The sequence below is a fragment of the Enoplosus armatus genome, chromosome 14 (assembly GCF_043641665.1).
Source record: "Enoplosus armatus isolate fEnoArm2 chromosome 14, fEnoArm2.hap1, whole genome shotgun sequence".
Lineage (NCBI taxonomy): Eukaryota > Metazoa > Chordata > Actinopteri > Centrarchiformes > Enoplosidae > Enoplosus > Enoplosus armatus.
Genome location: NC_092193.1, coordinates 16,583,150 through 16,608,088, shown reverse-complemented (window position 1 = coordinate 16,608,088; position 24,939 = coordinate 16,583,150). Strand labels below are relative to the sequence as shown.

At 42.8% G+C, this 24,939-nt stretch overlaps 4 protein-coding genes across 4 annotated transcripts; 2 read left to right on the top strand and 2 right to left on the bottom strand.

Moving 5' to 3' along the window:
* The first annotated feature begins 326 nt into the window (after window positions 1–326).
* Window positions 327–5,242, top strand: cdc7 (cell division cycle 7 homolog (S. cerevisiae)). Its single transcript, XM_070919109.1, has 12 exons — window positions 327–339; window positions 672–762; window positions 1,116–1,202; window positions 1,368–1,503; window positions 2,168–2,261; window positions 2,413–2,555; window positions 2,721–3,081; window positions 3,301–3,408; window positions 3,601–3,776; window positions 3,939–4,021; window positions 4,265–4,414; window positions 4,538–5,242. Exons 2-12 carry the CDS (start codon window positions 672–674, stop codon window positions 4,987–4,989), a joined length of 1,881 nt encoding a protein of 626 aa, XP_070775210.1. The 5' UTR covers window positions 327–339; the 3' UTR covers window positions 4,990–5,242.
* Window positions 5,243–6,122: 880 nt separating this feature from the next.
* glmna (glomulin, FKBP associated protein a) lies at window positions 6,123–12,465 on the bottom strand. Its single transcript, XM_070919108.1, has 19 exons — window positions 12,429–12,465; window positions 11,995–12,078; window positions 11,514–11,639; window positions 11,307–11,420; window positions 11,081–11,189; window positions 10,674–10,962; window positions 10,480–10,579; window positions 10,136–10,317; window positions 9,989–10,042; window positions 9,583–9,613; window positions 8,844–8,933; window positions 8,695–8,736; window positions 8,518–8,591; window positions 8,339–8,423; window positions 8,082–8,191; window positions 7,456–7,519; window positions 7,088–7,223; window positions 6,651–6,721; window positions 6,123–6,543 (listed from the first exon to the last, which is right to left on the bottom strand). The coding sequence occupies exons 2-19, from the start codon at window positions 12,031–12,033 to the stop codon at window positions 6,454–6,456; spliced, it is 1,806 nt and encodes a 601-aa protein (XP_070775209.1). The 5' UTR covers window positions 12,034–12,078; window positions 12,429–12,465; the 3' UTR covers window positions 6,123–6,453.
* Window positions 12,466–12,563: 98 nt separating this feature from the next.
* rpap2 (RNA polymerase II associated protein 2) lies at window positions 12,564–20,759 on the top strand. The gene is made up of 12 exons (XM_070919122.1): window positions 12,564–12,633; window positions 12,853–12,898; window positions 13,044–13,158; window positions 13,667–13,765; window positions 13,854–13,919; window positions 14,004–14,092; window positions 14,194–14,229; window positions 14,333–15,479; window positions 15,669–15,775; window positions 16,141–16,221; window positions 18,146–18,214; window positions 20,565–20,759. The coding sequence occupies exons 1-12, from the start codon at window positions 12,579–12,581 to the stop codon at window positions 20,707–20,709; spliced, it is 2,055 nt and encodes a 684-aa protein (XP_070775223.1). The 5' UTR covers window positions 12,564–12,578; the 3' UTR covers window positions 20,710–20,759.
* An 873-nt stretch (window positions 20,760–21,632) lies between these two features.
* gfi1aa (growth factor independent 1A transcription repressor a) lies at window positions 21,633–24,193 on the bottom strand. The gene is made up of 6 exons (XM_070919128.1): window positions 24,082–24,193; window positions 23,698–23,901; window positions 22,906–23,309; window positions 22,470–22,607; window positions 22,083–22,248; window positions 21,633–21,977 (listed from the first exon to the last, which is right to left on the bottom strand). The coding sequence occupies exons 1-6, from the start codon at window positions 24,191–24,193 to the stop codon at window positions 21,799–21,801; spliced, it is 1,203 nt and encodes a 400-aa protein (XP_070775229.1). The 3' UTR covers window positions 21,633–21,798.
* Window positions 24,194–24,939: the final 746 nt, after the last annotated feature.

Below are 24,939 nucleotides of genomic sequence, written 5' to 3'. Positions count from 1 at the left end.
AAGCTACTTGAGGGTGTTTTGTGAATATGGCCCTTGATGTCACAAGACCACTTTAATTAAATGTGGGTGTTGATCCCTAGTCCTTTCTTCCAGCTGGTTGGACAGGTTGGAAATACCGCGTGATTTGGTGATGTAACGCGAGATGTCGTGACGTCACTTTTAGCGCGGAGTTTGTTGTTGGCGGAAAAGCTTCAGCCTGAACAAATGACTTTATTCAGCCGCAGACTGAGTGAGACATATATTTAAGCTGTCTCCATTGGACCATTAACTCATGACTGTACGGCGTTTTTATGAAATGTTCATTTGAGAAACAATTGCACTTAACAACCAACTAAAGCGGTGAGTTTCTTTTGGTTTTACTCTACAAGCTGTAGTTAGCTAGCCTGACAGAATGTAGCTAACAGTAGCATGCTAGTTTTGTTGTTATGAGGAAGACAAACAGCGCTTAGATTACATTTTGCTGTGCACCTTTCCTATCCATCTGCCAATTTAACCAGGTAGTTTTCCAATAACCAGTCGCCTTATCGAATACATACACTTTCCAACTTAACATTACTTGCTAAAGTTAAAATGAAAGTGGCTAATCGTATGGTAACGTTCATAATGACAATGTTGTCATTAACATTTCCTCTTTATGTTTCTGTCCTCATTTCTTGCTCTCTGTCTTTAAGATGGAGTTGTCTCCTGTCTGCACTGAAGGCATCAGCACAGACGGATGTGTTACTAAATCTGACAGGGGTCACAGGAGAAGCAAAGTCCCAAGTAAGTTGGACGCTTTGTGACAACAATATGGAGTATGGATGCACCATTACATTAGCATATTATAGTTAATAGGCAATATTAGGTTGAAGAAGCAATATTTGTAGGCCCCTAACATTATGGATTGTGTTTTTTTATTTAGGTATATGTCAGTTTGAACAAATGTTGCATTAGGAATATAATAAAGCAATTGCTGTCTTATATGAAAGCCTGTAAAATAGCCAAGCTTTATCATTCTTGCACCGTTCTTTGCACTACAACAGGTAACATGTATTGTTTTTTATTTTGTCTTTTTTTGAGTGAGTGAGAAAATGTGTGCATCTTTGACAGCATATTTCTTTTCTGTTTTCTTCCAGGAGATGTAGAGATAGACATTGAGATCCTCTACAAAGCTGTTCCTCAGCTGGCCAAGGTTTTCCGCATCATAGACAAAATCGGAGAAGGTACACGCTCTGCATAACTTTTTCCACACCTTTAGACTTTATATCCTGTTTACTTAAGATAAATATTTGTCTAAGATTAATACAGCGGTCACCCGTTCACCTCATTGGATTTCTTGGAGCAGAGGAGGTGATCATGTGTTCAGGACATGTGTATCTGTGTATCAGGTACGTTCAGCTCGGTGTATCTGGGTGAGGCTCAGATGCGGGATGGCAGGAGAGAGATGTTTGCCCTGAAGCACCTCATCCCAACCAGCCATCCTACACGCATCGCTGCTGAGCTCCAGTGTCTCACTGTTGCTGGGTGAGTCCAATACAGTTGTGTGTATAAAGCGATATGCGGGATACATTAATGCTGTTGTTTAGTCTCCTCATTATGATTTCTATCACCTTTTATATGTTTTATTGTTTTTGTTTTTAATTTCCATTTTTTTAGCTATAACTATAACTACTACAATTCTTCCAGGTAAATGTTCCTCTGCAGATCTTCTCTATTATTGTTTGTGTTATCTGGCCGTTTAAAAACCTATTGTATGTACGGCAGTTAGAGAGGGTTAGAAATGTTTGTACTTGCTGCAGATGTGTTACAGTGCTGACACATAGTATATGTAGGAGTTGTGTGCTCACAAATTCTAAAATAGTGAATTAAAGAACTCTTTTATATCACAACTGTTTAATCTCTTTTCTTAAAGGTTATTTTTATTCTGTAGCAAATTGGTGTGTGGGTTCCTCACTTGTCTAACGTTGTATGATTCAGCTGAACCTACGCACTTCAATACATTGATGGCTGGTTTGGCAAGACACTCGTGAATGTATGAATGTGTGTTTATGTTTGATCAGTGTTTTAATTACGAGTTTTGGAAGTGACCGACCAAGATTGACGTCATCACGGAGAAATCACACAGCACGTTGCAATTAGTTGTGTCATCACACTGCGTCTCTTTTTTTTCTTTTTTTTCACTTTGCAGAGGCAGCGAGAATGTGATGGGGGTGACATACTGCTTCAGGAAGGAGGACCATGTGGTGATTGTCATGCCCTATATGGAGCATCAAGCTATTGTGGTATGTACATTGTCACACATTAGTTTCTGTCAGTGCATGGACACAATCTGTAATGTAATCCCCCAAAAATGAATAATTTAATATCTTACTGTCTGTGTTCGCTGAAATTTAATTTTAAAACCTGTGATCCATTCCAAAATGTATTTATCAGGACATCATTCGCTCATTGAGCTTTGAAGAGGTCCGTCTGTATATATATCACCTGATGAAGGCCCTGAGACACATCCACCAGTTTGGTATCATTCACCGAGACATCAAACCAAACAATTTCCTCTACAACAGGAGCAGCAAGATGTGAGTAGTCACGCCTCAGTGCAGCTGCATAATTTCATCTGATTGTTTCGTTTGGTGCTCATGATTTGGTGAGAAAAATGCACTATTTTGGCATCTTGTGGCATTTTATGTGTTAAATTCTCATCGCAGTATTTATTCATTTTCCTGTTTAAAATGTGTGTGTAGGTTTGCGTTGGTGGACTTTGGCTTGGCTCAGGGCACAGCGGACACCCAGATTGAGCTGCTGAAGGTGGTGAGACAGAGGCCATCGCAAAAAGGTGGAGGGTCCACAGGGAAACAAGACACCACACAGCGGAGCAAAGCGCCACCTAGACCCCCCCCCAAAACCACCACCACCACAGCCTCAACCTCACTACCTCTGCCTCCACAGCAGTCCACGACCTTACCACCTTCCTCCTCTTCCTCTTCCTCCACCACCACCACCACCACCATATCCTCCTCAGCTTCTCGGAAAGCACTGATTAAAAAAGCACGTTCTGTCACCACCATCATCACCACCTCAACCTCTCGCACAAAGCACACAAAGGTGTCAATATTTTACCTTTACTGGTGTTTGTGAGTCTTCACTTTGTCCAGTGAAAGCAGATTTGTAAATGAGTGTAATTATGGTTTATTGGGTATCCCAAGCCTGAAGTTGGGTTAAGAATTTCCTGTATGGATATGTTAAAGTATCTGTGTCTGTCTTCTGTCTTTCTGCACTAACGTGTTTCAGCTCAATTCTGCCATCCATGTTTGTTTTCTTTAGGATTTGACAGGACAACGCAAAGTGCCTCGGCTTGTGTTTGGAGAGAGGAACCTGAACAGCTGCACCCCTGCTCTGTCCATCACCAAACAAGCTGCCATTAAGACGCAGGTAAGCATGGGGGAAAGTAAAGTTTTGGAAGAATAAGAGGTTTCACTCATGCTCTTTTTAATATTGGGTATAAGAACACTGAATAAACACACTAAGATAGCAGTAATTACTAAAATTGTGCTTTTACCTGGTATTATGGGGGTTTTATCAGTGTAGTCATTGTATTTATTTCTTCATAAAATCTTTCTCCAGCTAGTAAAGCCCGGCAAAGCGGAGGAACCAGCCAGCCAAAGGTACTCCTCAGCTAGTCGAGGCCCGCTGCCCGTCAGGACCCAGAGCAGCAGTCAGAAACCTCAGAGGACCATACAGCAGGGCCTCACCTGTAACTGCTACCTAACTGACCGTGTCTGCAACATCTGCATGTCCAGGTAACAGAAAAAGAGAGAGTACCACTTTAACACACTATATGTAAAATAATTCGTCATATAAGTGAACACAACACATCCATTTAATTTCAGTTTTTTTTCCTATTATGTCACTGATTGGTGTGTTGTTCCTGCTTCATGTTGTTATTGTTTTTATTAATAAAGGAAACAGCAGGTGGCTCCCAGGGCTGGAACACCGGGCTTCAGAGCACCAGAAGTCCTCACAAAGTGTCCCAACCAAGGGACAGGTTGGTGTTTCAAACCATGACTATTATAAATGATTGATAACCACACAGATATAATGGCAGCTGTGCAAAGACTTACGCAAGCTTACTGTTAAACTCAAACATGTCCACACACGTCACTGATTAAGAGGTAGCTTTAACAATCTGTGGTGGGTTTCCTCAACTGAAGAAAGCCAAACCTGTTGTGCTCTGTGATTGTAACTAATGTAATGTTGCACCCTCCCGTCTTGTCTTCCTATACTGCAGCCATAGACGTGTGGTCAGCTGGTGTGATCCTGCTCTCACTGCTCAGTGGCCGTTACCCGTTCTTCAAAGCCAGCGACGACCTGATCGCCCTCACTCAGATCATGACCATACGAGGCTCCAGAGAGACCATCCAGGCCGCCAAGGCGTTTGGTGTGTATTCATATTTTTTACTCCACAAACGGTACAAACATTAGGAGTGAAGTTAACCTCACTGTGATGTGTGGAGGGATCTGTGTAGATAATGGACCTGTTTTGGGGTTTAACTTCACTCAGGTAAGGCGGTGGTGTGCAGTCGGGAGCTGCCTCGGCAGGACCTCAGGATGCTGTGTGAGATGCTGAGAGGACGGAGGCCGTCACCAGATGAGGTCACGCTACTTCCTGATGCCAACAAAGACTCCACCGCCACCCGCCGTCACAAGATCCAAGATGACAAACCTACACATCGTGAAGGAACAATCAAGCAACACAAAGATGGAGTGTATCAAATTTGTTCGTCTCTCTCGTCTACTCTCCCAAACCTCCTGGAGCATTCAGGGAGCACAGAAAGCACTCGTCTCATTAAACAGAGCTCAGAGACAGACTGCAAGGTGGAGGAAGATGAGCGAGGGTGGGACAGAGTTCCTGATGAGGCCTACGAACTGCTGGACCGGCTGCTGGACCTGAACCCTGCCACCAGGATCACAGCTGCTCAGGCCCTGCAGCACCCACTGTTCAAAGACATGTGAGACTCCAGGCTGTCACCGGACCAGGAGTCTCACATAAACATAGCAGAACTGCAGGTTTGACTTCCTGGTTCACAGACCTGCAGTTAAGAGTTAAATTGAGTTGTCTTCATGGCAGCTATGGTACAAAGTTCTTTGAGAATGGGCAGTTTAAAGGACTCTACATGTGCACAGTTGGCTATATAAAGACAGAAGTACTGGCAGTTGCATCAGTGGTTTTACAATTATTTAAAACAATCCAGCTACAAGCTGTCTGGTGAAATAAATATTCGACCCTGAAGGAACCTGATCTCCTCTCTGAAGAATCAGCTAGTTACAGCTGCGCAATGTCTGATGATGTTGCTTTTTATTTTTATGTTCTGTACTTTTTTAACCAAAAGAGGAAAAACACAAAACTTAAGGAGTCTTGTTATTACCGTCTGCTGCCTGCTGTGGACTGCGAGTGATGCCCCGGCTCAGGTTTGGCCTTTCTTATAGTTCCAAGAAAACCTTTTTATTTATTGCTTCTTAATGACAACAAATATTTTTGTCAGTCTGACTATTCCTAATGTATGAGAGGGCTTTTAATCTGAAGGTGTATATGAATTCCATTTGTATTTTATGAATGAGTGTGTGAAAGCTGCTGTGTGAGATTATGTCTGTTTCAACACTGAAAAACTTAGTCTGCCTCTCTCGACTTTCTAATAAAGTGAAAAACAAAGTAAGTGGCTGCCATTTACAGTGAAGTATGGAGCATTATAACTCATTTTAAATGCTTTATAAAGGGATTACATTCATTCACATTTAAGTTATGCAAGTGAAAGTAAAATCTAATTAGTTAATTACATTAAAATTTTGCTTTTTAAAATAGCAGATATGTAAATATTTCTAAAATCATTCAATCTCCTAATGTTTCTTTTTGCCATTTTATGGCTTAAACAACAGCAATTGCATGTGGGCTCAATGGCCAGTGATTCAACTCTTTGTAGTTAGTACTGTGTGTGAATTGAATTAATACGTTTTTTCATAAACCTAAACTTCATTTTAACATTGTAAGTCCAATTACTCTGGAGGCACATTACAGATGCCATATCCAGAATTTACCAAACCACAGCTTGTGTTTTAACCATAGAACACATCTCACTTAATAACCAATAAACAGTACAGCACATTATTTAATGCATGTGTACAAAGGTTTGAAAACGTAGAAGCGATACAAACTTCACAGCCATTATTTGGATGTTTTATAGACACTGTATGCAACATATTTACGTTACACTTGATTCTAAATACCAGGAGAAAACAACTTGACATATGAAAAAAACAAAACACTAGCAGTGAACGATTTGAAATATTGCTTCCACGACCGATGCTGCTCATTGTTTAAACAAACTACATCAACAACAGAACACTTGAAGGCTTTCTTGTTTTTGTTTGCTTGGCCCTGAGACGATGAGGATCTCTGGCAGGAGAACTCCTGGGCTCCGTCTAAAGACTGTCCTTAACCTCGACGAGTTCCTCTATTCGCACCAGCACGCTCTCGATCATGTCAAACGTGTGCAGGGCTGAGTGCAGAGCCTGAAAGGACGCATTCAGATTCAATCAGGTCGTAGCTTCTCTCTATCAGTGCAAACACGCAGTCAAGTGCTATTTGATCGTCATGTGAATATGAAACAGTCACTGACCTGAATCTGTGACTCTGACGTCATGTTCGGCAGCTTCTCGTCACCAACAGACACAGACAGCACCGACTCCTCTGTGGAAAACACACATCACCAATCAGAACATGACTATCAGAAGGTTATTTCATTTTTTTTTATTATATTCATAATAAATACCAAAGTATGTGAAAATAAAACCAGATTTACAACTACAAAATATGTGGTATGCATATTTGTCTATACTCCTGCATGTATTTGTGCAAATTCTCAAGCCTTTCAAAATCTGGAAATTATTTTTTATACTACTTTATAATACTTAATGGACGTTTCACGAGCTTCTGTAGTAACGCTGTCATTCCAAGAAAATTTTTCTGCCTTTGCAGGAAGGTTAATGAGTTTCATAAAGGTGGAGCGGAAATAGACTCAAGTGTCCGTGCAAATAAGCGAGCGCTGGTGCTGACCTTTGGCCTTGCTCCTCTTGGTCTCCATGGTGCTGTGGAGCTCCCTCTCGTAGTGAGCTCTCGACATGTTCACCCCAACACGTAGCGGCTTTATGAACGTATCCTCTATTTTATACAGCTCAGTCCAGATCCCTGTCTGCGAGGTCGAAACAGCAGCAAGAAAACAGGATGGAAATCAAAAATATGTGGGGGGGGACGTTCAGGTGTCCTCCTGGCCACTTGAGATGATGGCAGGTAGCGTAATGGCAGAAAACTGAATGAAACCATCATTCACTGCCACTGATTGTTACTCTTTTGGCTGGAAGGGTGCCCTGATACTTCCTGGATTGGATCAAACTTTACACTGCAGGACTGAAGGCTGCACTCACCTGGTTCTCTGTCACTTTGTCTCTGATGACGAGGTAACGCAGCAGGTTCAGAGACTCCATTATTCTGTTTAAAACAACACAACAAGATGACGTTGGAAGTAGTACTTTGACGTAAGTAATACGACTGAAAGCTCCAGAAGAAGCTGGTATGTGAGTTGGGATCGTTTAGTCGAAGACAGAAAGATTTTAAGAAGGCAATTTAAAATCCTTTATTGATGAATGTTTCCTACTTTTTTTAATGATATTTTAAAAAGGAACATTTTTCTGTCCAATTTAGTTTATGTAAAAATGATGTACCAATATGAGTGTTAATCAATAGCTAATAGTTAAGAAATGTTTTTCTGTAATGTTTTAAGTGCGAGAGGAAAAAATCAGGCAAAAATCAATCAACACAATTTGAATCGTAGGCTGGCTTTTAGTACCACAGCAATGCTTCATAACATGACCGTTTTGTTAGCGTGTTAGCTGTATTCATCTCATTAAACCTACTTTAGTTTACACTTTAGTGAGTAATTAAGCAATGCACGTTATCTTCAAATAAAGCTTGAGGAGACAGAAGCTCACCTTATCTTGCACCCCTGAGCAAGATAAGGAGTATCGAAAATAGATGTTCTGTGTGTGCTGACCTGTCCAGGTACTGCAGGAGGTCGGTCTCTGGGCCGTCGGGCAGACTGAGAACTTTACGCAGCAAAGGCAGAAGGTGAACTCCCTCAAACCAGGTGTTACTGTTACCTGGCTGAGGACAGGAAGACACAAGGACAAGGGATTATTAATTACAACACGCACTCTGCACAGACACTGCCAATTAGCTCTTAGTTACTAAAACCTGTGAAAAATGGCAACAGAGCTAACAAACACCATGAAATTTAAAATGCCATCTCACCTGCAGGGCAACGTCGATCTGATTCTTGATGTTTTTGATGACGTAGCCTTCGACTCCTGAGTGATTGCTGGTTTTCAGCATGTACCTGAAACGAGGCGACCGGTAAAAGTCAATGCACTGGAGGGTGGAACAGGAAGAGATATTTCTGATGACTGTCAAGGAGGAAAGGTGGAGCTCACTGGAAAAACTTGTACTTGGCTTCAGTGTCAAACTTATCCATGCTCAGCTGGAACACCTTCAGACCTCTGGTCCTCTGATGACAAAGACGGAAATACAGAAATACATCTATTTCCACCGACATAAATACACACATTTTGCACATAATTGCTAAATCATCTACTAAAGTGAAGACTTACCAAATCATGTCTCGGACAGATCGTCATGACCTTCACCAAGTTCTGAAAAAAAACAGTGAAATCAGTGACTACGCGTGACATAAAGTGCACATCAGTGAAGCATCCCACTGTGACAATCACAGCAGGTTTGCATGAATAACTGTGTTCACCTGAGGGACAGCGAGGAAGGTTTTGATCTCCAGCAGATCTGCAGGCAGACTGCCATCGTCCACCCGCACCAGACTCTTCTCATACAGCTCCTGTGTGACGGTAAAAACATGTCCATCATACTAAATGTTCTGACGCTCGATTATCAATCAATCTGACAATATGACATATGTCTGTCAGCAGTACAGCTGAGCCTGACAAACTGGACTTACATGTCCACTGTACAGAAGATGGTTTATGCAACAGCATGGCCTTTCTTTTGGTGCCATCCTCAGGTCAAACCTTGTATATTTTTTGCCCCACTAGTGGTAAGGGTCTAGGAACAGCAACGTTCTCTCCACTTTTCATCTGATCAGCAATGAGCATTTACAGCCTTGTGGGCCTGCTATCATGGCTCTATATGTTTGTCATGTTAACACACTTTCAAACCTGTTGAGACAAATTCTAAAAAATATCTCCATGTGGAGGAAATGGGCATTTAATTAGTTCTGGGGACCCTCAGTCAAGGATCAAAAACATATTTATGTCTAGTTTTTCCAAAGGAAGGTTTCATAAGGAAGACTAAAAAAAGCTCTAAAATAAACAGGTATATTTTACTAGACAGTTCTTCATAACAGCTGGAAAAGTCTTGTAGGTCACAAGAAATGTTCTCTTTTGCCACCTGAGAAACATTTGGAAACCTCAATACAAATCTCCCAAATGATGCCAAAATGAAAAAAAAGATGTTTCAGTTTGACTCACCAGTCCTTTCTGAATCCTGGACTCGTCAGTTCTGTCAATAAAATATAATTCAAATGTAAGTTACGAGGATCTGAGGACCAAGTCTGTATTTATTCAGTATAGCAGTTATACTGTTTTGTCCCTCAATATGTTTTTATCAATTATACAATGTGCTGTCAATGGCCAATGTGGCACTAAACTTTAAGTTTACTTTAAATTTACTTTTTAGAAGGTTTATCCAACCTAAATGACATTCAGTTATCAGTGGCTGCTTAAAAACTCATTTTGAATGATGAATTACCAAATCAAACGCAGTGTTTGCCAAACTGTGCCGTTTTATATGTTGTTTCATGAAAGCCAACTGAGATCAGGTGCCAACAGTGCACCAGCAAAGCACAGATATAACAATACTGTGTTGTGTATTCACCTCGACAACAGGAGGGAAATGTGCTCCATATTACACCGCAGACAGAAGACAGGACTGTAAACACACAGAGAGTCAGGAGGATTAACAATGCATTGAAAACTCAAGTGTCACAGTACTTTATGATGACAGACATTCTTTCTGTCTTACCTGAAAACACTGGGGAATGTATCTGCGGCCAGGTGATGGACAAACACTAGGTGAGCCAGGCTGGCCAAAGACTCTTTAGGATAACGCACCTCCTCCTCCAGAAAGCCTGGAACCTGTTTTCTCTTCAACAGAGGCTGGTACACAAGACTGGGGAGGGACTCTCCAATAGCACGGAGTGTGTTCTGTACAAAACACACACACACATAAACAGACTGGCCATCAACATAATATCTAACAGGGTAATCTGACCAAATGTGAGTCCAGCATTTACTGACTTTGTATTAGTCACACTACTAAAACATTTGGTAGGAATAGTAAGTTCAAATGACTCAAAATGCAACTACCAAAATCCCTGTGGCGAAATTCCTGAGGGGAGACACAGCCAGAGTGTCAGGGTCCTTGAGTTGTACCTCCAGCAGAGGGTGACTCAGAGTCTTCATACAGCTGCAGAGCAGAACAACACCAGGAGTTGGCATCAGTATTGGGCTTCATAAATCTCCTCACTCATGCGTATGCGTATTTCAAATTTCTCACTCACAACTTAAGCAGCTCTGTCCGCAGCTCGTCCTCTGTACCCGTGTCGTGTTCATCCGCCATCTTGTTTGTTTTACCTTGTTCATTCTGCGCCTTCAGGAGGCTTTGCCTGGCCTCGCGGACAAAGGGTCTGACAAAGTCTGTCAGATCTGTGCAGCAGCGGCAAAGCGAGAAGACGTCGTCCTCCTCTTGCTCCTTGGTGTGAGGTAGAGGCAGTTTGGCCACCTGGTCCAGCACAGAGGACAGGGTCATGCCCAGTGACGACGCCTTACGGCTGCCCAGACACAGCAGCACTGAGAGGGAGGCGCAGATGAGGAGAGAGGAGGTGGAACAATGGAAATGGCTCTGTTTGAGTTGACATGACTTGATTTCAAGTGTATTGGAGTACATGTTCAAAGAAATGTTCTTGACCTTTCTGTAGAGGGTTCAGCAGCAAATGGAGGCTCTCTGCTATGGTGTCAGGGTCGTCCTGCTCCAGCTGCTCCAACAGGCCAATCAGCAGCTCTTTTGGCCTGCAGGTCTGCAAAACCACAACAAGAACAATTTCATCCCAACACTCAAGGCATTAAGTGTTAACTGCTATACACGTCAGTGGATATCCTTATACAATCCAGTGGACGTTAACTGTTGAACAGACCTGTAGCAGGTGGTTGAATATGGCCAGGCATGGAGAAAGGTTCTTGTCTTCTTTCTTCAGCAGAACCTGAATCAGGGGAGGCAGCAGATTCCAACCCAAGCATCTCACTATGTCCTACAGAGAGAGGGATACAGAAGTGTTATGCAGTGCAGCACACTTACTAACAAGTCTACGTGCTGAGACGATGGTCAGCTTTGAGCAGTGTACCTGATTCTTTTCATCCAGGACAATACTGAGGACCTGTGCGCTGTCTCCCTCCTCGATGCATGTCCGCCCAGCGACCGTGAAGACGTCATGATCCTCAGCGGTGTAGCTGTCATCAGGGAGGGCTTGCTGTGTGAAAGAGAGACAAATAAAGGCTAATACAGGCAAATAGAGGTTCTCTTAATATAATGTAGCATAGATAGTAGCAACACAGTGGCCTGTAGAAATGCCTGTTTCACTTATGACTGAAATGTTTTATTTCTAAACTGACGGAGCAGACTGAGGGCAGTGCTGTGCAGCTAAAACAGAGCTCCAGTAAAGAGGTACCACTACTGCTCACTTTATAAATACATTCAGATTACTTGCACCAAATAAATCAAATAATTGCACTGAACAACATGTCTGTGAAGGAGCCAGATATGATGGTGAAATGTGGAAGGGATGGATGCATGTAAAGAGGAGGGTGTCGCCCTGAAGGACTCACACATCTCTGGACCACATCACTGAGCTGCTCCAGAGCCATCTCTGCTGTCCTCAGGTGGGGTTTATCTTCACACAGGAGTGAGTCCTCCAAAACAAACAGGACACAACACTTGATAAAGAAGAGGCCCCTAATTCAATTCAAGAGTGTCTACTCCAACAGCTAGCTGGCTGTACATGAGATAATTCATCTTTTATATGTACGAACATCCGGGTTGTGTTAAGGTTAAGGTCAGATAAGCCTGTGTGGCAGTAGAAACTGGACAGTCTGCTATAAACTGAGGAGAGTAGAATGAAGCTTAACGTTAGCCGTTATAACGTTACTGAAAATAAACCTTTTCTTGCGCTATCCTAGCTATCCAAACACAGCCACAAGCACGACGCACCTGTGCCGTATATAAAAATGACAAACAGGACGATAGTAAGGTACATACACACCGTAGCTAACTACATGTCCCACACAGCCCGGTGAAAACTAGTTACCACGCTACCTGGAGAGAGTGCTAACGGCTGGATTGTCCGTTGGGGCTCGCCGTAGAATGAAATACGTCATGGGTCAAAGTTGAAATTGTAGAAAACAGAAACAGCATGGCGACGGAGGAGAGAAGAAGGAGCGGAGGCCCCGCGAAAACCTCCAAACAAGGTTAGTTTCCTTTCAGGATGTGTTCTCTCATGTCAACATTAGACTTTCTGAACATGTTTACAGCCTAACAGACGTCAGAAAGGAGTTGTTTCAATGTTATACACAGGTACTTTGTGGAGGCGCTCATTGGCTGGTTACTGGTCTCCACAGTGAAATATGTTCAGTGAGAAACATTTAAGAGTCCTATTAGCGTTTTAACCATGTCGTTTTGTGTGGCAGGTGGGAAACGCATCAAAGCACTGACTGCTGAAGAAGAAGCAAGAAGGTGTGAAAGAGCATCTTTTCACTGGATGTTAGAGTTGTATCAATACTAATGTCTAGCTAATGCACCATTTCATACACTAATACTTAACAAAGATGGTAGATTACTTGTAGAATATTTCAAATGTGTGTATTGTATCTTGTGTCAGGAGAGAGGTAGTGAAGGAGAAGTTACGGGAGAAGTTGGAGCTGGAGAAAAGAGCCCTGAAGGTAGTGGAGCGTCTCCTGGAGGACAGTGTGGCTGAAGACTTCCTGGCTGACTGCGTACGTATCATCTGAGGTCACTTTAGCAGCACACCAACAGAAGCCTCAGCTCACAGCTCACCCCTACATTGTCTAACATAAGTGGGACATCTGCTAGACATGGCACGAACTTTGAGATTGTCCATAGATTGCAGTGACCTGCAGGTGAAATTTTCTGTCCTGCCCGCCTGGTCCTGTGTTATCTCTTCCTGACATACCCTGGTTAGTTTTGTATCACAGCTAATACTGATCCTGTCACTTTCATTCACCATCCATTTCCATCCTGACTAATTAGCCTGTTCCCATGTTGCTTGTTAGTGTTTCTATCCAAAGAACAAGGGTCTGTCTACATTTCTAAATGTTAATGATAGTGATATGATCCGTACAGGTGAGGCTTAACAATTGTGACATATAAAATAACAGTGAGAACATTTTAGATTAAGATATAAAATCCATCCTCTTACCTTTTGCTGTTGAGCCTCAGGTTTGACACTTTTTTCAATTGTTTTCATGTCTCCTGTCTTCACAGGCAAGGTTCATTACTCCTGCTAATTACAAAGATGCTATAGAGGAGAGATTCATTGCTAAGCTGTGTGGTTATCCCACATGTTCAAATAAACTGGGCAAGGTAAGACCCTTTTTTTTTCAGTCTTTACAGTCCTATGCAAGTAATAAATGTTTCTAATGTTTCTCAAGACTCAGTGTTCATTTTATAGATCCCAACTCAGAAGTATAAAATTTCTACTAAGACCAATAAAGTGTACGACATCACAGAGCGCAAGGTGAGTATGGATTAAGTATGGTTTAGTACATTAAGCCATTCATTTATATTATAGATTATATTTTTGCATCTCTCTTGTCATTAGTGTTTTTGTAGTAACTTCTGCTACAAAGCCTCCAAAGAGTTTGAGCTACAAATATCGAATACACCTCTTTGGCTCAGGCAGCATGAGAGGTATGTGTACTTCCCGTCTCTGTCCTAAATCACAACTATGATTGAATATTATGATTTTCTACATATTAAGACTGTGTGTCTACTTTTTGTTTCACTGACAGTCCTCCCGAAATTAAACTGATTAAGAAAGGAGATGGGTATGTATTGTATGTCAAAGTGGATATTTTTTTAGACATTTGCTGTTCTAAATGTAATATAGGTTTCAGATAGACTGATTCAGTGTAACCCATTTGTGTCCAGTGGGAGTTCTGGTGAGGAGGTGAAGTTGACGGAGAGGTGTCTCCAAGAGGCGGACATTGAAGACCCGTTGGCTGCTCAACCCGAGGACTCTCATAGTTCTCAGCAGTATTCTGCTGCAACTGGCCTCAGCCACAGTGACAGCAGCGACATTGAACAGGAGCAGGACTTCGTCTCCAGCGTTGTTTCCCAGCGGCAGGGACCCAGGGTGCACTGGGGCGACCTGCCTAAACGTAGAGATGAAGACGGGAAAGGTGATCGAGGGCAGATGGAGAGGCTAAAGGAACAGAGGAGAGAGGGAGATGGAGAGGAGACTGAGTGTCATCGAGGTCAGGACGCAGAGAGGGAGGGAGAAGATGAGAAGTCACTTTCATATAAAACAGAAGCTGGAAGTGATGCTGAAAAGCCCAAACAGCTGCTGTCATTAAACACGGACAAACGTAATGGAAAGCAGGTGCCAGAGGAGAAAGGCTTGCCACAGGAACCCAGTGTGGAAGAGGCTGCGGCTAAGCTGAATTTGTGCAGTTTATCTGAGACAGTCGCTCACACTGCTCCCCTTCCTGTTGCCTCAACAGTCACACAAGTAGATCTCCTCGCCTCTCCACCATGTGAAGACTCAAACCCCTCAACAGAAAGCAAACATCTCCCTTCAACTCTAATCAACACGAACCAGGGCAGCCACAGCACGGCATTAAGCAGCCAGCCAGGCCTCAACATCACCCAGGTGGGTATGAGCAAGAGAGGTGCAGCAGGGCTACGAGATCTACTCAAGAACCGTACCACTGGAGCCGAACCCGAATCTGTCAGACTGAATCTCCTCGAGTGCCTGAGAAGAACGCTAAAGGACTGGAGCACGAACGAGACCCTTAAGTTCTTGTACGGCGCTGACCATTCACTACGCTCTCCTTTTGCTGATGTTAAAGAAGACAACGAGGAAGAAGAGGAGCTGGATGAAGACGACCTTGAGGATGAGGTGACCGATGAGGATGCAAAAGGGGATGATGCTGGGGTGCAGAAGAGACCGTCTGCAGCAGCTCCAGACTACAAGACCCTGCAGAAGGAGATCCCGCAGCTGGAGCTAAGAGTCAGGGAGTTTTATAAGGGGACCTGGGTTGTGCCTGAGGAGGTGGAGGAGCCGGTTGAAAACAAGGTGAGAGGAGGGAAAAGAGAGAAATGAGGAGGGTTGTGAAAGAGGGGGCTTGGAACAGTCAATGGCCACATGGAGGCACTATATTGAAAATATAATGTGTAAACACATTTGATTGGGACAGCAGTGAATGTATTTATGTGCTGAGGTTTGCTCTCCAGCACTCACACATCTTGTTTGCTCCCCCACCAGGTGACAGTCCAGGACCAGAGCACGAAGGACCCAGTTCTGCCTCTCGTTGACTCTCAAGCTCAGCACATCATTCAGAAACGAATCACAGTGGAGAAGCTCACCAGCTGGTGTGTGTGTGTGTGTGTGTGTGTGTGTGTGTGTGTGTGTGTGTGTGTGTGTGTGTGTGTGTGTGTGTGTGTGTGTGTGTGTGTGTGTGTGTGTGTGTGTGTGTGTGTGTCTCTGAATATCTTTGCATATGTTTTAGTGTGTTTCATTTTGTGGACACCTACGTACACGTATACCCAAAAACCTTTTATACATTTATTTATGTGCTTTTTCAGCAATATGTCACATTTGCAGCTCTGCTTGGCTGGTAAAACATTGCTTTACTTGGTTCAAACTGGCCAATTTATTATGTAGCAGTAAAAATTATTTTTGTGTTTTGTGTATTTCTCTCTCTTGTCCTTCATCTTTTTGTCTCTGTGTTGTGCAGTCTCAGAATCATTGTCGGTCCTCTGCGCCTCACCATAAGTGACGTCTCCACTGACCTGAACAACCTGGTCAGGACATTCAGGTCAGTGCAGCACACACAAATACACACTTATCTCTGCAGGTCTGCTTGCAGAAGGTCACACGGTTACACACACACACACACGAGTCTGATCATTTTAGCATCCTGACACGGTCTGATATGGGTCAACTGTCATTTTTAACATCTCGAGAAGGCAGAAAACAGCATTGACGGGGCATCATAGTTCACATCAACGCATTTAAAGGTACAGAACATGGGAGCCAAAAGCTACTCAGAATGACCGTATACTGCTTCACTGCTGTTCTGCAGTGTGTAGAGACATCCTGTTCTATTCATGGGGATGTACCCAAACTTAAAGTTACAAATTAGTAAGGCACACCCCAACATTAGATTTGTTGTGCTTTCTTGAGAGCTACTGGGGGATTGTGTCATGTCCTGTTATATATTGCATATGTAGGCTTTATTCTTAATTTAAATGGTAATAAAAATAAAGTTATTCCAACATTTTGTCTACTGAAACCCGTGTGTCATTGACATGTAATGATATGTTGTATATATTTCTCCAGGTTGGGTATTGTATTTTCTTGGTGCAGAGAAAACCATCTGTCAACCCTCTGTAACTCTCTGCTAGTAGTAACAAAAACATGCAGCTACTCTTTCTGAGATCACTGTAATATTCTGAGAGAAATTAGAGTGTAAAATTTGTAATTAATTTATTATTAATACTTTATTTACATTACCCAACATTGGTGAATATTTGATGAAGAACTCTGGTGCCCCCCACAGGTACACATGAAACATGCCAACAACAGGAGTTTTATTAACTATTTATAGACCATGTCATAGCACGAAAAGCTCAGGTGAAGTTAATAACATTAATTATGGCTATATTCTATTAGGTGCTTTAGTTCCAGGACCTTGATATTGCTGACGAACTGGGGCCCTTAAATGACACAGAGCCATCGTTAATGTGATTAGAAACACCTGTGCTTTTCTTTTCCATGACAAGTCAAAATGACTGCTGTGAAAGAGGCTCATCACATTCATTACACGCGTATTTAGTGATTGGTTATCAACACAGACGTATTTTACATGTGGCTTTTTGACGTGCAATTTTCCAGTGTGGTTTGAAATATTATGATTTTTGCCGTGTCAAGAGGTTAAATGAACTGAAAATGGATTTCCCTAATACATTAGCCCAAGAGGATTATAATAGATGGATATTGATAGATGTCGAGAACGTCCTCCCTGTGTTAAACTGTCGTTGCGTTCACAACATACAGTATGACATGTTGTGTTTTTTTAAAGGCTGTGTACACCTACACAGGTGTTACCACTTCAGGCTGATTAGACCTCAGCTCAGGTTAAAGATGGGCGGAGCTATTCTGGAATTACATGAGGTCACCAAACTTCACCAACCAATAGTAGTTTGTTATTTTAGACTAAATGAGTGAAAACACCTGTGTGGCCTTTGTTAATTTTTAATGAAAATGTTTTTATTTATTAAATGTATTTTATTACAGCATGTTAATGTGGCATTAGTTATAATAAGTATTGCCCTTGCCCAGTATTAGTCACTATAGCAGCTTATTAAAAAATCGTTAAAACTTGTACCAGATTGAACATTTCCTGCCATAGACAGACTCTGTGTTCCCATTGGCTGGTTAGTTTGTTTTCTACAGGAGGTCCATTAAATCACTGTGTAGTGAGTAACACCTCCAGAGTGAGTAGTGAGTCCTGCTTCCAGGAATTCTCCTTCTGCTGTCAGAGGCCTCGCTGACAAGAGGCTCAAACCAAAGAATATACACAGCGCTGTCACAGAAACATACATCACTGCACTATTGCAGGCACCGTTTGTGGTGGTTGATTTTATTCCTCCTAGTTGACTTATCGACAGAATCAGGTGATTTTTGACACCTGCACTCGAGAAGGTTGCTCACTTTGTGTTTTCTTCTTAACGCCACAGGTTCACCAACACTAACATCATCCACAAATCTCCAGAGTGGACCCTCATTGCCGTCGTGCTTCTCCATCTGTAAGTTTCATAGTGTCTGTGTGTGTGAATGTGTTACTTCAGTGTTAAGAGGATGCATTATGACAGCTGGACAGTCTGCTCCTCGGCCAGCCAAACTGTAGAGAGTAGTTAAAGAGAAAAAAAATATGACAACGAAATGAAGGACCACTGTTTCCCAGGAAATACACCCTGTCACCAAACTCAAAACCACTGTTCTTCACTGACTGGGTGTGTGCAACTGTTTGTGTGTGAGTACATGTATATAGTGTGTTTTTTACATTTTAAACTTGAGTAAAGCACTATAAACAGCAGCCAAACTTCTGTGCAGTAGTTGCTTTAAAGATGCAAGACGTGATCGGGTGAAAGAAATCCATATATACATATTAGTTACAGATCGATATTAATCTCAAATAACAGCTTCATGCACATTTACACAACTATTCTGTTCTTCTTTCAAAGAAGAAAACAAGTAAACTTTCCTAACTGTGACTTGGATTCACTTTCTGTGTGTGTGTGTGTGTGTGTGTGTGTGTGTGTGTGTGTGTGTGTGTGTGTGTGTGTGTGTGTGTGTGTGTGTGTGTGTGTGTGTGTGTGTGTGTGTGTGTGTGTGTGTGTGTGTGTGTGTGTGTGTGTGTGTGTGTGTGTGTGTGTGTGTGTGTGTAGTTCATGGACAGTTCCGTGCTGCTCCCGTCTAAGTACACACTGAGGCCTCATGGCCTTATCTCCACCTGATTGTCCCTCTCCAGATCCGTGTTGCAGGACAGAGGGCACACACAAGCAGCCCTGTACACTCTCAAGTTAAACACACACACAATAGTTCCTCTGTAGACATCCAAGCAAAACGAGCACTTTAAATTGCCCCGGCTGGGAAAACTTTCACCTGATGCCCGTCTGACTGTGATTTATGACTCCCTCGGTGGCCCCGGGTCAGTTTGTATCAATATCATAACTTACATTGTGAGCTCTCTTGAACTTAACAAAAGAATACATAAGTGTATGTATAAGTGTTGTGGTGCAGTAGGTAGCGCAGATCTATAACTCTTAAAACAAGGCAGCCTTCTGACTGCAAACAAAACAGCATTACATAAATATGATTAGGCTGCAAAAGTGAAATACTGGGAGTGGGCAAACTGGTTTATGTTGTTAGAGTCTTTGAAAATGTCTTAAAAGCTGTATTTAATACCTCTGGTTAAAATACAATTGATTCTACATAATTATCCTGCACAAATGTTCAGTAATGTTCAGGAAATGAAGAAAAACTTTGGTTGTGATCAAACTTTTTTCGACCTATTTGGGGGGAAAAGAGACGAGACTTGTTTTCCGTGCACTGTGGCTTTGACCTGATTGTAGGTGTCTTGTATGTTGATGTTGAGAGATAAATATTTAAAACCACTGCTTTTTAAGATTTTGTTTTATCTAACTAATAAACCATTTAATAACCTGTATTTATTACCATACGCCGTTTTTAAAGAATGTTATCCGATAATCTGCCCTTTTTGGAAACATTTCTTCTCTTTGTCACATGTCCCACTGGCACTCTATGATTTCATTAGTTCCCATTTAACTTAAAGCTTCTCCGTCCTTCCATTCCTCCATCATGAATAATTTGGTGTGCTGTCTTATCTATCTGCTGCATGGCAGCTGTGGAGCTAGTCTGGCCTCTATTGTTCAGGCCAGCTGAATAATGGATGCCCCCCCTGCAACACTAGACCCTGGGGTGAACCGGAGATTAACCGGCAGTGCACCTCCACACAGGTAGACAGGACAGGTAGAGGAGGAGGGAGGAGGAGAGGGATGGGGGTTAGAGAGGTGACGGAGATCAGGTAGAAGGTTGCAAACAGTGGATCCAGAGCTGGAGGTAAACACGGGGTGTTGGTCTGTGCTGATTTGACAGATCATGACACAGTTTTAAGTACAGATGTGAAATTCCATGTTAATGACCAGGAACACGCACTCACAGGTGGCAGTTTATTAGGTACACCTAGCTAAAACTAATGCAGTCTAATACAACAACTCTGTAATACCTTTTTATGAAGTTTATAATGTACAGCTTCTGTCTTATAACGCAATACAGTTCAACAGCACCACAGACTGTGGCTAGGTGTACCTAATAAACTGGGAAGTGATTGTACTCTACACTCTTAGGCCTGCGTTTTACTCAACAACGTTAATGTTGTTTTCTTTTAGATCAACATGAAGCCCTAGCTAAGTGACGGAACATCTGGCTTCAAAATAAGAACAGTCTTTGTAAACACTGTTGTCACTGTGTCCTTGTCTTCACATTTATGAGCGTTCAGTTTGTGTTATGGGAATACGCAACAACAGTAGCCTGGTCAGACTGTGTGTGATTGTGTATGATTGTGTGTTTCAGGTTGTCAGAGGTGTCTCCGATGGTGCGAGAGGCCTTGGAGACGCCAGCTTCAGTGGAGTATGTGAACACACTGATGGAGGAGCTCAGTCTGCAAGACCAGGACCTTCTGAATTTAGTGCAGCTGTTTAAAACCCGGGCACTCTGAGACACACACACACACACACACACACACACACACACACACACAGCCAGACATGAAAATACACAGTTAAAAAAAATAGATATGTGCATATGTTTGTTTTCCACAAATAAAGTTGTTTGTAATAACTTTTAAAACCAAAGCTCATGTCCTTTTTATAGGTATTTATGTGGTTTAAGTAATGTAGGCTGTAGGAGTGCAGTCTGCAGGCTGCATTACTGCATGTACACAATCTGTGGTGAGATATGTGCAAATCAGATCCTTGAAGTTTTAGGGCCATGGACGTTTAACCAAATAAATCACACCCAGCTTTTCCAGTGAACTCGCCATGTGGACACGCTGGAAGAGCTTCTGCTCTAATAAAAGTGACGCTATTTCTCCAGACTTCCTTCAGATGGAGCTTTATGGCACCATAATGTCATTTGTTATATGGGTATGTTAACAATGCGTGTGTCTGAAAATATTTGGTTTTGACCAGGTGGCGCACGCAACAAAACGTTTTTCTATTTGATAGTGGAGGTATAACTTCGAGCTGTCAGGCAGATTGGGGACGTGATTGATGGCCCGCATGGCTGAACGGCAGCTTCTCGTTTTTCACAACGTCTCAACAATCAGCGGACCGAGAGGGATTTCAAAGTGTTCCGTTTTTTAATGTGTTATTGTGGGGTAAAACTTTAAAAAAGAAACACCTAAATTATGAGCAATGTTTGTCTTACGATTTTAGAAAGTAATTAAATTGATAAATATTGAAATCAAAAGCTCAATTCCTAACTGAAAAAAAAACCCTGCCAGCTGAGCTCAAACGGTTAATGTTTAATCCCTGTCTATATGACAAATTTGAATGATAAGCATCAACATTCAGCTTTGGAAACCAATGTTTTTTTTATTGTAATAATAATGTAAAAACACTCGATCTCGATAAATAAACGTTTATTTCCATAAAATCAACCAAAGTATCTCAGACTAAAGCAATTAACTACATTCAACAATAGGAATGAAAGTAGGAATAAAACAAAACAAAAAACACGACCAGCGGTTTGCGTAGTCGGAGAACATTAAAAGTGCAGGGTTTCATGCTGAAGCATCCAGGTCTGCTCATTTGAGTCCGTGCTGCGTCTCCTTGTGTCTCCTCAGGTCCACTTTCCTCTGGAAACCTTTCCCGCAGAGGTCACAGCCGAAAGGTTTGAAGCCTGTGTGTTTCCTGCTGTGCGTGATGAGGTTGGAGCTCTGACTGAAGGCCTTCCCGCACACCTGGCACTTGTGCGGCTTCTCACCTGCGGCAGCAACGAGATCACGCAGATGCAAGTGTCAGTGTGTGTTACGCACGTTGAACTGTGGCTCGTTTTTTTTTTTGCAATTCAGTTTGTACCGAGTCTCACCTGTGTGGATGAAAGTGTGCTTCTTCATGTCCGACTTCTGGTGGAACCTCTTCCCGCAGTACTGGCACGGATAGGGCCGCGTGTCCGAGTGGATGAGCAGGTGCGTGGACAGCGTGGAGGAGCGCTTGAAGCTTTTGCCGCAGATTTTGCAGCTGAAGCTCCTCTCCTGTAAAATATGTCAAGTGTCAGTGTGGGAGGCCTCAAAACATTAGATCTAACTACAGAAATACAGCAGGCCTAAAAACTCAGACTGCTTTGGGACGTTGTGGCCTGGCAAACAAAAAAAAACCGCTATCCGGGGCCTTTGAGTCCAGGATGTGGGCCCAGAGGCCTTTTTGAGTTTATATAGCAACTTATGCAACAGCCTATTTCCAGTTTGAGGCCTACCTGCGAGTGAACCGCCCTGTGCTGATCCAGGCTCACTGCGTGTCCGAAGGTTTTCCCGCAGATCCCGCACTCAAACGGCCGCGTCCCGCTGTGCGACCGCCGCACATGAACCTCCAACCCGTGAGGTGTGGAGAACACCTTTGGAGAAGCAGACGGATGACAATTTTACTTCGAATTTCATCAAAAAAATGGGAAAATAACAAAGTGGTCTTATGACATCTCATGGCTCAAGTTACTAATTTTATGGTTGAATGCATAAAATTTCACTTGAAGTGAACATAAGGATATAATGGGCATTATTATTATTATTATTATCATTATTATTATTATTCCCTGATCACCAATAATTCATCACTAAGATCATTTCTAACATCTCTGCAAACTCAAACAGTATGAAAACAATATGACTGTTATGGTTTTGCTTCAGTAAACGTACCTTGCAACATTTAATGCACTTAAAGGATCCACTTGACTCGAGTTTAGAACAAATTAAGTCATTTTCAGACTTGATTTCCGGGCCGCGAGGCTTCTGCTTTGCATCCACGTACAGCTCGTCTCCGTCCCGCATCCTGCAGATTCGGTGGGCCGTTGAAGAATAGTCCTGGTAGCATCTGGACACCGGACCCCGCTGTGCGTAAAGCGGCTCGGTGCTGCTGTCCTCTGCACCGTAGATGCTGACTGGTGACCGCGGCTCCCTGTGGCCCTGCAGGCGGTGGTGATATGGCCCCTGGACCAGATGTCTCAGCTCAGAGCCGGAGTACGCCGCCCAGGAGTAAGGGAAGAGCGGGATGTTGAAGTGCTGGCCGTCCTCCGCTGCTGGAGTGGAGCATTTCTCTGAATCTGGAAGTTGATTGGGATTTAGTGTGAGTTGATATTCTTACCGAAGATGAGTGCGATCTGCAGGTCATGGCGTGCCTTAAAATTTGACCACTGGTCGGAAATGACTAAGTGACGTGCGTAATAGTAGCGTCATTTTAAACTATACAACTGAACATAGGCCTGTCAATGAATATTATAGCATATATATATATATATACAGTACTGAAAATGTACAAAATGTTTTATCCACTCATAAATCTGATAAATATTTATGTCAACAGTTTTAAATGTGTATAAGCTCACTGAGCACAAGGCCTACCACTAACAAACTGTGCTGTAGTTTTTTTAATACACCTCTGACACTTTTAAAAACGACTGTAGAAAACCTCTGGATGAAAATGTATCTGACCTGGTGAGGAGGAGGGAGACGGGGGATGCCAGAAATCACAGTCGGAGGATCGGTCACACACGCTGCCTCCGCAGCTCAGCGGGGAGCTGGAGGACAGCGACCCCGGGGACAGCAGCCTGGACCTGGGGGACAGTCTGTCAGCGCCGGCGCTCACATCCTCCTGCGGCTCCGAGTTGGACTCAAAGTCCCTCTGAGATTTGGTCTCTGGTGGCAGCAGAGGAGAGCAGTGAAACTTACTGGTTGTGCAACTGGTGTCTGTTTGTAGGCCAGACAGAGGAAATCAATTCTATTTTAATTAGGAAATGATGAATCATTTCCATGGGGAGGAATCGCTCTGGCGTCGTTCAACCATTTTCGTGCGTAATTACGCACAAATGAACCTACCTGCGCACACATGAGCCAGAATAGTGTCCAGTCTACTGTCGTCATCGTCCAGGTGCCGGGGCTGGTGGTAGCTGTGGGCCCTTTTACTCTTCACCAGGAAAGACCTCGGCATGTTTTCTCTTTGTTGCTGCTCAGGTCTGAAATCCTCCACTTCACTTCTCTCCTCTCCACGCTGCTCTGACTTTATCTCTGGACAGATTGGAACACTATTGGTTGACAGGCGAGACCGCGTTGGGATTTTTGGCAGGCTATTACGCATGCGCAGAGATGCCGTATCGTTTACCAGGTGTCGCGGGGCAGGTGGCCAAAAGCGGGACCACCGCCCCCCCCCCCAGAAGGATCCCGGTAGATATGGGACTGGAGAAGACATATTGTATGTCCTTAATGGTACAGCTGTATATGTGACGGAGGCTGGATCACCTAAGAGGAAGTTTACAGGGATGTTTTATAACGTATAGAGTTTATAGAGAGATGATACATCTGTATTATCTAATGTGATATGAATTAATTGCCGAGCCTATTTAAAAAAAAGCTGAATTGATTTCTGAAATTCTGTTTTTTTTTACAGGGACAAAAAGTTTTTTCTATTATTCATTCATATCCAATTTTCGCCCACAGTTGGAAAAGCTGTTCGAACTTCGCACGAAATTAAAACAAATTGAAACCGAGATTGGATCTGTGCTTGCCAGTCTCAAACAATGGTTGAGATTTACATCACGAGCCTAAACTCTAAATGAATTGAACAAAAACGGGTCATTTTTTGGAGTCTCATCAAGCCAGATGATTCAAAAACAGACCGGTAACAATAATGAATGTGATTAATATGTGATGAGACCTAAAATGTGTGTGTTTTCAGAT